This window comes from Hemitrygon akajei, chromosome 12, assembly GCF_048418815.1.
Source record: "Hemitrygon akajei chromosome 12, sHemAka1.3, whole genome shotgun sequence".
Classification (NCBI taxonomy): Eukaryota; Metazoa; Chordata; class Chondrichthyes; order Myliobatiformes; family Dasyatidae; genus Hemitrygon; species Hemitrygon akajei.
Window position 1 is genome coordinate 3,454,056 of NC_133135.1, and position 15,204 is coordinate 3,469,259.

At 42.9% G+C, this 15,204-nt stretch overlaps 1 protein-coding gene across 5 annotated transcripts in view; it reads left to right on the top strand.

Annotated features, from left to right (window-relative positions):
• lhx8a (LIM homeobox 8a) overlaps positions 1 to 11,189 on the top strand; it is a 40,009-nt gene extending 28,820 nt beyond the window's left edge. For 2 of the 5 annotated variants that reach the window (XM_073062491.1, XM_073062493.1), the window contains 3 exons: positions 1,759 to 1,854; positions 6,674 to 6,857; positions 10,710 to 11,189. In XM_073062491.1, coding sequence (XP_072918592.1) covers positions 1,759 to 1,854; positions 6,674 to 6,857; positions 10,710 to 10,783 — 354 coding nt within the window. In that variant the 3' untranslated portion in view covers positions 10,784 to 11,189. The remainder of the gene's footprint in view (positions 1 to 1,758; positions 1,855 to 6,673; positions 6,858 to 10,709) is intronic. The other 3 variants (XM_073062492.1, XM_073062495.1, XM_073062494.1) reach the window with 3 other exon arrangements.
• Positions 11,190 to 15,204: the final 4,015 nt, after the last annotated feature.

A 15,204-nucleotide genomic window follows, 5' to 3' on the forward strand; every position in this document is an offset into this window, starting at 1 on the left:
CCAGTTCTGGTCGCCTCACTGTAGGAAGGATGTGGAAGCATTGGAAAGGGTACAGAGGAGATTTACCAGGATGCTGCCTGGTTTAGAGAGTATGGATTATGATCAGAGATTAAGGGAGCTAGGGCTTTACTCTTTGGGGAGGAGGAGGATGAGAGGAGACATGATAGAGGTATACAAGATATTAAGAGGAATAGACAGAGTGGACAGCCAGCACCTCTTCCCCAGGGCACCACTGCTCAGTACAAGAGGACATGGCTTTAAGGTAAGGGGGAGGGAAGTTCAAGGGGGGATATTAGAGGAAGGTTTTTCACTCAGAGTGGTTGGTGCGTGGAATGCACTGCCTGAGTCAGTGGTGGAGGTGGATACACTAGTGAAGTTTAAGAGACTACTAGACAGGTATATGGAGGAATTTAAGGTGGGGGGGGGTTATATGGGAGGCAGGATTTGAGGGTTGGCACAACATTGTGGGCCGAAGGGCCTGTAATGTGCTACACTATTCTATGTTCTACATTCACAGGAGACACTGTCAAAGGTGGGAAAGGTGAACCATTGTCTTTCTGAGTGATGATGCATTCTCAGATGTGGCTGCCTACGTGTTCCACATTAACGTGGATTCCAGAGTTGGAGAGTCATCAGTCTGCACAACTAGATTACAAAACCAACACATGGCAACTGGAAGACAAAAAGATTGTCTTGTACTGATGTTGTGGTTAGGATCAGTAGAGAGGGTTAAATTTCAATGTCAGTTGATGAGCTTGACATCCCTCTGCACTCATTCTTACTCTGGTGTAAGAAGAGATGACAGCCGATCTGTGTGCAGGCCACCTTCCAAACAGTTGATATTGGCTGTGAAACGAGAGCAACCTATCCCTCAGCACAAGTGCAATGGGTCCAAGTACATTTGTCTTGGGCATCAGAATCTGCTTTATCAGTGACATACAGTATGTCATGAAATTTGTTGTTTTGCAGCAGTAGTACAGTACAATACAAAATACATTATAGATTTCAATAAGATGTAGAGTGGGTTCCCTTTAGTGGGGGCACATCAGGACCAGTACTCTTTGGCCCAATTAAGCAACTGCCCCAATTAGCTGAAATTTCTTGGAAATAGTTAAAAACATATTTTTAAAAAACAAAGACAGTGCCATTTAGCTGAGTAACAAAACACGTATTTAAATGTAATGCAGAACAAATTAGAACACCAATAATACTATTGTGCAATAAAACTGTGGTTCCTAACAGCTGTTGACGGAGAAATTCATCCAGTGTACACTGCTGTGATCTTTTGACTGTAAATGAGCAAAATCAGTGCAGTCACCTTGTGCAGATAATGAACTGCCTTCATACAATGATTTTTGATTGCATCCTCCAAACCTTAATTTTAGCATGCAAGATTGTCAATAGGGTAAATTCAGGTAGGTTTTTTCCCCAGAGGCTGGGTGAAAGTGGATCATAGATTAAGGGTGGTTTTTTTTTTCAGTTGTTGGTTCAAAGATGAAATGTTTAAGGACAAGTTGACAAGAACTTCAGTCAGAGGGTAGGAAGTTTGTAGAATGGGCTGCCAGCACAAGTGGTGGACACAGGTTTGATTGCAACATTTAAGAGCTGTTTAGATAAGAACATGATGGGATGGGTATGGAAGGCTGTGGTCCATGTGTGGATCAATGAGACTGGGCAGAATAGTTCAGCATGGGCTAGATGAGCTGCAGGGCCTGTTTCTGTTCTGCATGCTTCTATAACACTAATTTGTTCTTGCAGATAATGCAAACACAGTTTTCACAAGACAATAATCCTGATGCACAGACACTTCAGAAGCTAGCAGACCGGACTGGGTTAAGCCGCCGAGTTATACAGGTAGGTCTGTTTTAAGTGTTATGGGAGTTAGAGTTGGGGTTAGTGTGGTCTTTGATTCATCATCAAGGTACCTAGGAGTTTGTGTGAATCTCCATCTCCCATTAATGTGGCAGGTGCTGGCTGTGCATTGTGTACCTAGGACTCGGGCTGAAATGATTCAGGGCTCAGTGCAGGAGGGACAGACGACTGTTGGAGGAGCCTTAAAATATAGAACAATACAGACAATACAACAATGTTGTTCTAACCATTCTACCCACTTGAACATCAATCTAACCCTTCCCATCTTCATAGCCCTGCATTTTTTCATCTATGTGCCTATCTAAGAGTTTCTTAAACATGAATAATGTATCTATCTCTACCACCACAGCTAGCCGTGCATTCCACATTTTAATAAATAGCCTACCACTTTCCATCAAACATTATGTCCCTGTATGTTAGCCATTTTGTGACCACATGGGTTTCCTCTGGTTTGTAGGTTAATTGGTCAGATGGGTGTAATTAGGCAGTGTGGGCTCATAGAAACATAGAAAACCTACAGCACAATACAGGCACCTAGACCCACAAAACTGTGCCAAACATGTCCTTACCTTAGAAATTACCTAGGGTTACCCATAGCCCTCTACTTTTCTAAGCTCCATGTACCTATCCAGGAGTCTCTTAAAAGACCTTATCATATCCGCCTCTACCACCATTGTCAGCAGCCCATTCAACGCACTCACCACTGAGTTTTTTTTAAAAAAAAAACTTACCCCTGACATCTCTAACTACTTCCAAGCACTTTAAACCTGTGTCCTCTTGTGCTAGCTATTTCAGCCCTGGGAAAAAGCCTCTAACTATCCACATGATCAATGCCTCTCTCATCTTGTATACCTCTAACAGGTCACTTCTCATCCTCTGTCGCTCCAAGGAGAAAAGGCAGAGTTCACTCAAACTATTCTCATAAGCCATGCTTCCCAATCCAGGCAGCATCCTTGTAAATCTCCTCTGCACCCTTTCTATAGTTTCCACATCCTTCCTGTAGTGAGGCGACCAGAACTGAGCACAGTACTCCAAGTGGGGTCTGACCAGGGTCTTGTATAGCTGCAACGTTACCTCTCTGCTCTTAAACTCAATCCCATGATTGGTGAAGGCTAATGCACTATATGCCGCCTTAACTAGAGTCAACAAGCACAGCAGCTTTGAGTGTCCCATGGACTCAGACCCCAAGATCCCCCTGATCCTCCACACTGCCAAGAGTCTTGCCATTAATACTATATTCTGCCATTATGTTTGACCTACCAAAATGAACAACCTCACACTTAGCTGGGTTGAACTTCATCTGCCACTTCTCAGCCCAGTTTTACATCCTATCAATGTCCCACTGTAACTTCTAACAGTCCTCCACACTATTAACAACAGCCCCAACCTTTGTGTCATCAGCAAATTTACTAATCTATCCCTCCACTTCCTCATCCAGGTCATCTATAAAAATCACAGAGTAGGTGTCTCAGAACAGATCCCTGAGGCACACCACTGGTCACCGGCCTCCATGCAGAATATGATCCATCTACAACCACTCTTTGCCTTCTGTGGGCAAGCCAGTTCTGGATCCACAAAGCAATGTCCCCTGCCTCCTTACTTTCTCAATAAGCCTTGCATGGGGTACCTTATCAAATGCCTTGCTGAAATCCACATACACTACATCTATGGCTCTACCTTCATTAATGTGTTTAGTCACATCCTCAAAGAAATTCAATCAAGCTCGTAAGGCACGACTTGTCTTTCACAAAGTCATGTTGATTATTCCTAATCATTACGCTTCTCCAAATGTTCATAAATCTTGCCTCTCAGGATCTTCATCAACTTACCAACCACTGAAGTAAGACTCACTGGTCTATAATTTCCTGGGCTATCTCTGCTCCCTTTTTTTGAATAAAGGAACAACATTCACAACCCTTCAATCCTCCGGAAGCTCTCACATCCCCATTGATGCCAAGATCATCGTCAGAGGCTCAGCAATCTCCTCCCTCACCTCCCACAGTAGCCTGTGGTACATCCCATCCAGTCCCAGTGACATATCCAACTTGATACTTTCCAAAAGCTCCAGCACATCCTCTTTCTTAATATCTACATGCTCAAGCTTTTCAGTCTGCTGCAAGTCATCCCTATGATCACCAAGATCCTTCTCAGTTGGGCGAGGAGGGACTGCTGTTGTGCTCTATCTCTAAGTAAAAGAACTCACGATTGTGTAATACCATTTCCAGTGCACAAGTGTAAAGGAAAATAATTGTTACTCTTTATCTGATGCAGCATAAAGATAAATGATATTTTCAAAAAAAAAATATGGTAGCTTATATACACAGGAGTAGTGGTAGTTGGGGTTGTGGAGTGGTGGGTTAGTTGGTAGTTATATTTGATCAGCCTTACAGTTTGGGGAAAGTAACTTTTTGAGTCTTCTGCTCCTGGTATGTATCATAGAACCATAGAACATTATAGCACAGAAACAGGCCGTTCGGCCCTTAGCTGTGCCAAACCATTTTTCTGCCTAGTCCCACTGACCAGCACCTAGACCATATCCCTCCATACACCTCTCATCCATGTACCTGTCCAAGTTTTTCTTAACTGTTAAAAGTAAGCCCGCATTTACCACTTTATCTGGCAGCTCATTCCACACTCCCACAACTCTGTGAAGAAGCCCCCCCCATGTTCCCTTTAAACTATTCTCTCTTCCCCCCCCCCCACCCCACCCTTAACCCATGTCCTCTGGTTTTTTTTCCTCCCTTAGCCTCAGTGGAAAAAGCCTGCTTGCATTCACTCTATCTATATCCATCATAATTTTATATACCTCTATCAAATCTCCCCTCATTCTTCTACACTCCAGGGAATAAAGTCCTTACCTATTCAACCTTTCTCTGTAACTCAGTTTCTCAAGTCCCAGCAACATCCTTGTAAACCTTTTCTGCACTCTTTCAACCTTATTAATATCCTTCCTGTAATTAGGTGACCAAAACTGTGCACAATACTCCAAATTCAGCCTCACCAATGTCTTATACAACTTCACCATAATGTTCCAACTCTTATGCTCAATACTTTGATTTATAAAGGCCAATGTACCAAAAGCTCTCTTTACGACCCTACCTACCTGTGATGCCACTTTTAGGGAATTTTGTATCTGTATTCCCAGATCCCTCTGTTCTACTGAACTCCTCAGTGTCCTACCATTTACCTTGCATGTTCTACCTTGGTTTGTCCTTCCAAAGTGCAATACCTCACTCACACTTGTCTGCATTAAACTCCATCTGCCATTTGTTAGCCCGTTTTTCCAGCTGGTACAAATCCCTCTGCAAGCTTTGAAAACCTTCCTCACTGTCCACTACACCTCCAATCTTTATATCATCAGCAAATTTGCTGATCCAATTTGCCACATTATCATCTAGATCATTGATATAGATGACAAATAACAATGGACCCAGCACTGATCCCTGTGGCACACCCTGAGGCCTCCACTCAGGGAAGCAATCCTCCACTCCCACTCTCTGGCTTCTTCCATTGAGCCAACATCTAATCCAGTTTACTACCTCCCCATGTATACCTAGCAACTGAATCTTCCTAACTAACCTCCCATGCGGGACCTTGTCAAAGGCCTTACTGAAGTCCATGTAGACAACATCCACTGCCTTCCCTTCATCCACTTTCCTGGTAACTTCCTTGAAAAACTCTATTAGATTGGTTAAACATAATTGGTATCAGCCTCCTGCCTGATGGAAGTGGTTCTATAAGTGGGGTGGGTGGGATCCTTCATGATATTACTGGCTCTTTTCTGGCCCCTATCTGTATATGTCCTTGATGGTGGGTAGGCTAGTGTAGGTGATGTGTTGGCAGTTTTGACCACCCACTGTAGTACCTCCCTGTCAGACACAGTGCAGATTTTTTACCATACCATGGTGCAGCTTGTTTGGATGCTCTCTACTGCACTTCTGCAGAAAGACTGTGGTGAACTAGATATACCTGTCTGACTGCTCCTGTGGCTCCTCCCACAGACTCCTGTATAAAGGCGACTGTGGGCTGCTGCTCTCCCTCATTTTCCCCAGGATGTAGTGTTGTTTATTCTTCCAGTCAATAAAAGCCGATATCTCGTTTCCTAAGTCTCAGCGTGAGTTATTGATGGTGCATCAAAGACCTGCGTGTATATGTGCATAATCGAGCTCTTTTCAGTCTCCTCAGAAAGGAGAGGTATTGGTAAGCTTTCCCGATTGTGTAGAATGTTCTGAGGTTGTGCAAGATGAGCCCTTCAATGAGTTTGAACTGCTTCCAGTTTCCACTGCTGTGTTGCAGATGTAAAGAGGAGTGTGAGTTGTGCAAGTTCTGGTGAAGTCGATAACCATCTCCTTTGTCTTGTTGACATTGAGAAAGGGGCTATTTGCATGTTACCAGGCCTCGAGCTTTCCCCCACCGCTTTAGGCAGTCTCATCATTGTTGATGAGCCCCACTGTTGTTGCATCATCAGCGAAAGACAAGCACTTTGAATTACAAAGACAGGGAGCTGCTGGAGAATGCGATGTGCTGTGGTAGTTGAGAAGGACACTGAGCTGAAGGGCGTGCGCTGTATTAATCCGTAATGTGAGCAAACATCAAAAGTGTCACTGATACAAAATGTATTTGGACCATAAGACGAGCAAACTTAAGTCATTTTGTCTGCTCCACCATTCCATCATAGCTGATTTATTATCCCTCTCAACCCCATTCTCCTGCCTTTTTTCCCCCGTAACATTTGACGCTCTGACCAATTAAGAACCTAGTTGTGTGTTACATTTTCTGAAAAGGAAAAATGATGTTACAGGTTTGGTTTCAGAACTGTAGAGCTCGTCACAAAAAGCATGTGGGTCCCACTCAGCTGTCGGCTGCCACCATGACTACTGTGCACCAGGAGAACATCTCTCAACCTATGCTGGATGAAATGGCTTACAGAGCATATGTCACCCCAGATGGGCAGATGTTGACCAGCCTGCACACCTACATGGATGGTGAGTTCACTGGCCACTGTCTGCTGTGACTTAATGAGCAACAGCCCTTGGACATAGGTTTAGAAAATAACAATTTAGGTGCTTCTGTCCACGTTGTGCCAACCTTTTAACCTACTCCAAGATCAGTCTAACCCTTCCCTCCATGTAGCCTTCCGTTTTTCCAATGACAACTATAAAACACTAATTAAGGAAAAGATTGATTATGAAAGTAAGCTATCCAGTAATATTTGAGGATGTAAGAGCTGCTTCAGATATATACTGTGATAGAGAAATGAGAGTAGATATCAAACCTCTGGGAGGCAATGCTGGACAGGTTGCCATCAGGGACAATGAAATGCACCATTCTTCACTGTGGAAGACACGAGCAGTATGCAGCAGTTCGAGTGTCAGGCGGCAGAAGTGTGTGAAGTTGCAATTACCAGGGAGAAGGTTCTTGGAAACTGAAGGTAGATAAGATAAGGTAGAAGGTAGATAAGTCACCTGGACCAGATAATGTACAACTCAGAGTTCTGAAAGGAGTGGCTGAAAAGATTGTGGAAGCATTTGTAATGACCTTTCAAGAATCACTAGATTCTGCAATGGTTCTGGAAGACTGGATAATTGCAAATGTCACTCCATACTTCACGAAGGGAGAGAGGCAGAAGAAAGGAAATTATAGGCCAGTTAGTCTGACCTCAGTGGTTGGGAAGATGTTAGAGTTGATTGTTAAGGATGTGGTTTTGGGGTAATTGGAGTCGCATGATAAAATATGCCATAGTCAGCATGGTTTCCTCAAGGGAAAATCTTGTCTGACTAATCTGTTGGAATTCTTTGAAGTAACAAGCAGGACAGACAAAGGAGAATCAGTTCTTGGATTTTCAGAAGATCTTTGACAAGGTGCCACACATAAGGCAGCTTAACAACTTGGAGCCACGGGAAAGATTCTAGCGTGGATAAAGCAGTGGCTAATTTGCAGGAGGCAAAGAGTGGGAATTAAGGGATCCTTTTCTGGTTGGGTGCCAGTGTCTGGTGTTGTTCTACAGGTCTGTGTTGGGACCGATTCTTTTTACATTATGTCAATGACTTAGATGACAGAATTGATGATGAGTCACGATGAAATGACAGAGCTGTCTTGATGGGTTAAATGGTCTAATTTTGCTCCGATATCTTATGGCCTTTTCTATCATCCATGTGCCTATCTAAGAGTTTCTTAACTGTCCCTAATGTATCCACCTCTACCTCCACCTCTGGTAGCATGTTCCACACACCTACCACTCTGTATTTATACAAAAAAAACTCTGCGTTTGACAAATTCTCATCTTGTATTAACCATTTCTGCCCTGATGCAAATTCTGCTAGCTGTCCACTAGATCTATGCCTCTTATCTTGCACACCTCTATCAAGTTATCTTGTAGTCATTCACTTCAAAGAGGTAAACTTTGGCTCACTCAACCCATCCTCTAATCCAGGCAGCATCCTGGTAAATCTCCTCTGCACCCTTTCTAAAGCTTCCACATCCTTCCTATAATGAGTTGACCAGAACTGAGCACAATGCTCCAAGTGTGGTCTAACCAGGGCTTTATAAAGCTGCAACATTACCTCATAGATCTTGAACACAATCCCCCAGCTAATGAAGGCCAACACACCATGCACCTTAATGACTTGCTCAGCAAATCTGAGGAATCTGGACATGGACCCCAAGATCCCTGTTCCTCCACACTACTAAGAATAATTCATTACACTTAAATTGTCTTCAGCTGACGTGAGGGTGGATCATTTCTACGTTCTGGTCTGGTAAGGTAAACGTTTGCTTGTATGCATCTTGATCTGTGGAATGCATCACCTCAAGGTTCAAGTTTTGGTTTATTGTCATGGGCACACACACCCAGGGTATAAATGCAATCAAAATGAGCTTTTTCTGCGTAGCAGCATAGAACATGGCAGCCAAGTTAACAGACTGAAATTAATGTAAATATTATGATTTCCATGACAACAGTAAACATAACACTGGTGCGAGTTGAGGGGAGCCAGGAAATGTAGTTCAAGGTAGTCTTGGGATTTTTCAGGTTGGCTCCAGAGCCTGATGGTACGGGAAGAAACTGAACCTTCAGGTGTGGGCTTTTCAGCTCCTGATAGCAGCATTAATAAGGTATGGCCTGGATTGCGGATGTCACCTCTTGTAGATATCCTCAGTAATGGAGATAGTGGTATTTGGAATGGAATCGGCCAAGTCAGGTGGTTGTCAGCAAAGCCCAAATCTTGTTGGAAAGGAGAATTGTGTGAGAGATGTGAATTTCTGTAGTCCTCTTTACAATACTTCAGTTTGCAAGATTTTATTGCAAGGTTTCAGAAATAGGAAGTTGGAAACACATAGCAAGTTGGCCTTTGGAGAGAAAAACAGTGAATGTTTCATATCAGAGCCTATCTTCAATCTGAAGCAGTTTGTTTTCCCCCTCTACATAGGCAGTCTGAGTGTTTCTGACAGCTGGTGCAGGTGTTGAACTTTGGTAGGATCAACCAGGGAAGGTCTTGCACAATGAACGGTAGGGCACTGAGGAGTGTGCTAGAACAAAGAGATGTGGGAAAATAGGTCCATAATTCATTGAAAGTGATGTCACAGGCAGATAGAGTTGTAAAGAAAGCTTTTGGAGCATTGACCTTTATAAATCAAAATGTTGACTATAGGGTTTGGGATGGTATGGTGAAGTTGTACAAGATTGTTTTTTTAAAAAAGCAAAATTCTACAGATATACTGTGGAGAACATTTTGAGTGATTGCATCACTATCTGGTATGGAGGTTTCAATGTACAGGATCAGGAAAAAGCTTTAGAGGGTTGTAACACAAAATGCTGGAGGAACACAGCAGATCAGGCAGCATCTGTGAGAGGAAAAGGCAGTTGATGTTTAGGGCTAAGACACTTCATCAGACCTTAAACTCAGCTAGCTCCATCTTGGACACTAGCCTCCCCACCATTGCAGAAGTCTTCAACAGGCAATATCTCAAGAAGTAGTGTCCATCATTAAGGACCCCACCACCCAGGACATGCCTTCTTATTACTACCATCCTGAAGGAGCTCCAGGAACTCAACACGTTAGAACAGCTTCTTCTCCTCTGCCGACAGACAGCTGAATAGTCAATGAATCCATGAACATTACTTCAGTACTTATTGCATTGATATTTTTATTTATTGTAACTTGTAGTAATTTTTAATGCATTGCTCCATACTGTTTCTTCAAAACAACATTTCACAATCTCTACCAGTATCGATATTCTATAGATGCATAGTGGAGAGTCTATGGACAGGTTGCATCATGGCCTGGTATAGAAGCACCAATGCCCCTGAACAGAAAATCCTAAAAAAAAAAATGGTGGCTATGGCCCAGTCCATCATGGATAATGTCTTCCCAACCATCTAGTACAGCTGTGTGGAGCGTTGTCGCAAGAAAGTGGTGTCCATCTTCAGGGGCCCCCCAACACCCAGGACATGCTCTCTTCTCACTGCTGCCATCAGGAAGAAGGTGCAGGAGCCTCAGGACTCTCATCACCAGGTTCAGGAACAGTTATTATCCCTCAACCATCAGGCTCTTGAACCAGAGGGGATAACTTCACTCAGTTTCACTCACCCCATCGCTAAACTGTTCCCACAATCTACAGACGCGCTTTCAAAGACACTTTATCTCATGTTCTCCACATTTGCTTGCTTATTTATCTATCTATTTATTTGCACAGTAGTTGTTCTTCACACATTGGCTGTTTGCCCTATTGGTGCAGGCTTACACTGCTCCTTTTGGATTTATTGAGAAAATGCATCTGAGTTGTATACAGTAATATATTGCACTTTGGTAATGAACCTGATTCTGTTTCTCCAACAGTGCAGCCACCGTCACTGGGGCTCCAAACTCTTGCCTCTCATGTGATGACAGAGTTGCCCACAGGTCATGCGTGAATCCCCTTTCTCAGCAGTTTTGACCATTGGATTCTCAGCTTGGAAGGACTGCTGCATTTTGGGCAACTTTCCACAGAGTGCTGTGTGAGGAAACCTCCTGTCTCTCCTCCCCCCACCCCCGCCACTGCCCCCCAATATTCTATTTATTGACATACTTTGTACTAGTGGAGCACTTTGACTAATTCCTGGTCACAAGCGTGCCAAATGTTTACAATCTTGACCTTTGTGAAAATGTTACACTTGTTTATATTGCTAAGTTATTATAGTATGTTTTCAGTGTTGCTAACTCTGTTTTATACTGTTGACTATTGACAGAAAGGAACATGAAGTCCTGTTGTTTCACTGTTTAAGTTGGCACTTTTTGGATTCTAGACATGAAAAAAATAAACATTTGCTACTGTTACTAGTTCTGCCTTGAATAGAATTTGCATTGTAGAGATTCCACTTGCCCTAGTGTTGAAATCATTGCTCTTTACCTGAGGAGGAGGGGGAGTGAATAAACATAACCCTTGCTTGGAATGAGAACACTTTAATTCCTATCCCCATTCCTGTTCTGACATGTCGGCCCACGGCCTCTTGTCGTGATGGGGCCACTCTCAGGGTGGAGGAGTAAAGCATTGTATTCTCTCTAGGTATCCTCAACCTGATGGAACAAACCTAGATTTCCCCTTTGAGTAATTTTTTCCTTGTTTCCATTTTTAAAAAATTTTCCCTTCCTCATTCTCTTCAATTCCCCACTCTGGCCTCTTGTTTCTTCTCCTCACCTGCCTCATCTACCGTTGTCTTCACTTTCTCCACTGGTCTAGTCTCCTCTATCAGATTACCTCCTGTACTTAATAAAGTGGCCAATAAATGAATGGTGTTCTGCTGTAAACCATCCATTTCAAGGTTCATGTGCATTCAGAGATGCTCTTCTACACAACACTGTTGTGACACATTGAGTTACTGTCACCTTCCTGTCAGCTTGAACCAGTCTGGCCATTCTCCTCTGCCCTCTATCATTAACGAGATGTTTTCTCCCACAGAACCACTGCTCACTGGATTTTTTTTTTTGTTTTTCACTCCATTCTCTGTAAGCTGTAGAGATTGTGTGGAAATCTGAGGAGATCAGCAGTTTCTGAGATACCCCAATCACTGTCTGGCACTAACAATCATTCCATGGTCAAAGTCACAATCATTTCTTCCTGATTCTGATATTTGATCTGAACAACTGAATCTCTTGACCATGTCTGCATACTTTTATTTTTGGAGTTGCTGTCACATGGTTGAATAATTGGATATTTGCATTAATGAGCAGGTACAAAGGTGTCCCTGATGAAGTGGCCACTGAATGCATATCTGGGTTTCTGAATCATTAGAATTTTTCTTATTTCAGTTTCTCTATGAATTTATTTTTGAGTTCTTGATGTGACAATTTGAGCAAGATGGAGAGGATGTATGCTCTGTCATAGCAAGGGTAAATGCAAACGGATCCCTTCCACTGGTTGAGTGAGACGGGAACTAGAGCTCGTAGATTAAGGGTGGAAGGTGATGTATTCAAGGGGAACTTAGTGAGGGTGTTGAATGAGCTGCCAGTGGAAGTGGTGGATGTGGATTCAATTTCAACATACAAGAAGTTCGGATAAGTACAGGGATGGGAGGAATCTGTAAGAACAGAAGACAAAAGGAACAGAATTAGGCCATTCACCACCTCCATTTCACCATGGCTGATCTATTTCCCTCTCAACCCCATACACTTGCCTTCTCCCTATAACCTTTCATACCCTGACTAAACAAGAGGCTTTCAACTTCTGCCTTAAATACACCCAATGACCTGGCCTCTACAGCTACCCATGGCAATGAATTCCACAGATTCATTATTCTCTGGCCAAAGAAATTTCTCCATCACCACTCCAAATAAACATCCCTCTATTTTGAAGTTGTACCCTCTGGTTCTAGCCTACCCCCAATATAGGAAGCATCCTCTCCACATCTGTTCTATCAAGGGCTTTCACCATTCGATAGGTTTCAATGAGGTCACCCCTCATTCTTCTAAATTCCGTCATGTATAGGCCCAGAGTCATCAAACGATCCTCAAATGATGACCCTTTAATTCCCAGTATTGATCTCACGAACTTCCTCTGAATCCTTTCCAATGTCAGTGCATCCTTTCTTGGATAACTGCTCTCAATACTCCAAGTGAGGCCTTACCAGTGCTTTATAAAGTCTCAACATTATATCCTTGCTTTTATATGCTAGTCCTCTTGAAATAAATGTCAACATTGCATTTACCTCCATCACCACTGACCCAACCTGCAAAATGACCTTTAGGGAATCCTGCACAAGGCCTCCCAAGTCCCTTTGCACCCTGGATTTTTGAATTTTCTCTCCAATTTGAAAATAGTTGTCCCTTTTACTTCTACCAAGGTGCAAGACCATACATTTCCCATCATTGTGTTTCATCCACACCACTTTGTCCATTCTCCTAATCCAAGTCCTTCTATAGCTTCTCTACTTCCTCAAAACTACCTGCCCCTCCACCTATCATCTGCAAACTTTGCAACAAAGCCATCAATTCCATCATCCAAATTATTGATATATAATAAAAGAATTGGTCCCAACACAGACCTCTGTGGGACACAACTAGTTACCAGCAGTCAATAAGAAAAGGCTGCCTTTATTCCCATTCTTTGCCTCCAGCCAATCCTTTATTCATGCCAGAATATTTCTTGTAATACCAAGAGCTCTTAACTTGTTCAGCAGTCTCGTGTGGGACCTTGTCAAGGTCTTTCTGAAATTCCAAGTATACAACATCCACCAGTTCTCCTTTGTCTATCCTGCCTGTTACTTCAAAGAATTCCAACAGGTTAGTCGGGCAAGATTTTCCCTTGAGAGAAATAAGCTGACCACAGCCTACTTTTTCATGTGCCCAGAAACCACATCCTTAACAATTGACTCCAACATCTTCCAAAACAGTGAGGTCAGACTAACTGGCCTATAATTTCTTCTGCTTCTCTCCCTTCTTGAGGAGTGGAGTGATATTTGTAATTTTCCAGTCCTCCAGAATCTAATGATCCTCCACGATTTCTTCAGCTAGTTCTTTCAGAATCCTCAGGTGTAGTCTATTTGATCCAGCTGACTTATCCAGCTTCAGAACTTTCACTTTCTCAAGCACCTTCTCCATCATAATGGCAACTACCCTCACTTATACCCCCTGCCACACTTGTACGTCTGGCATACTACTAGTATCTTGCACAGTGAAGTCTGATGCAAAAAATGTATTCAGTTCATCCGCCATTTCCTTGTTTCACACACCTCCATTTTCCAATGGTCCGATATCTATACTTGCCTCTCTTTTACTGTATTTGGAAAAACATTTGGTATCCTCTAATATTATTGGCAAGCTGACCTTCATGTTCCACCTTATGGCTTTTTTTAGTTGCCTTCTGTTGGTTTTAAAAATAATTCCCAATCATCTAACTTCCCACTAATTTTTGCTGTATTATATACCCTCTCTTTTGCTTTTGTTAGCTTTGACTTCCCTCATCAACCATAGTTGTGTCATCCTGCCTTTAGAATACTACTGCTTTGGGATGCATCTGCCATAACGCTCCCAGAAACTCTGGCCATTGCTGCTCTGCCAACATACTTGCTATTTTCCCCTTCCAATCAAATTTGGCCAGCTCCCCTCTCGTGCCTCTAATTCCCTTTACTCCACTGTAATACTGGTACATCTGACTTCAGCTTCTCAAGTTGCATGGTGAATTCTATCATTATAATTACTGGCTACTACAGGTCCCTTAAGCTCTCTAATCAATTCTGGTTCATTGCATTAGGTCACAATCCAGAAGAACTGATCCCTGAGTGGGCTCAACCACATGCTGTTCTAAAAAGGCATCTTGTAGGACTGGACAGAATAACCATTTGGCATAGGCTGAAGGGCCTGTTTGTGCTGTAAAGCTCTGTGACTCCATACAAACTCCCTTCACTCTGGAGAAAATATACTTAGCTGATCCAATCTCCCCTCATAATGCAAGCACCCCTAAGTCCGGGAGTGTTTTTTAACTTCCTGGATTGAGCCCTGGGTTGGCAGAATTCCACTCTGAGCCTAGGGCCTGTGCAGTTTAAATTCAATTGAGCTTCCCAACCAGATTGTTGTTGAACCTGATCTGGTTGACTGACCACCTTTAGCAAAGGAAGTCAGGTCCATACGTAACTCCAGGCCCATCAACGTGCTAATGGAGAGCATTTTAACACTCTGATATGGATGGGCCACGGCACAGGATTGGAAGAAAAATCTGAATGCTCAAAGTATATGTATGCCACTGTCTATGACTTTGAGATATGTTTTCTTGCTCAATAAATGCTCAATATATACTCAATAAATCCAACAACCATAATAGAAACATAGAAAACTTACAGCACAATACAGGCCCTTTGGC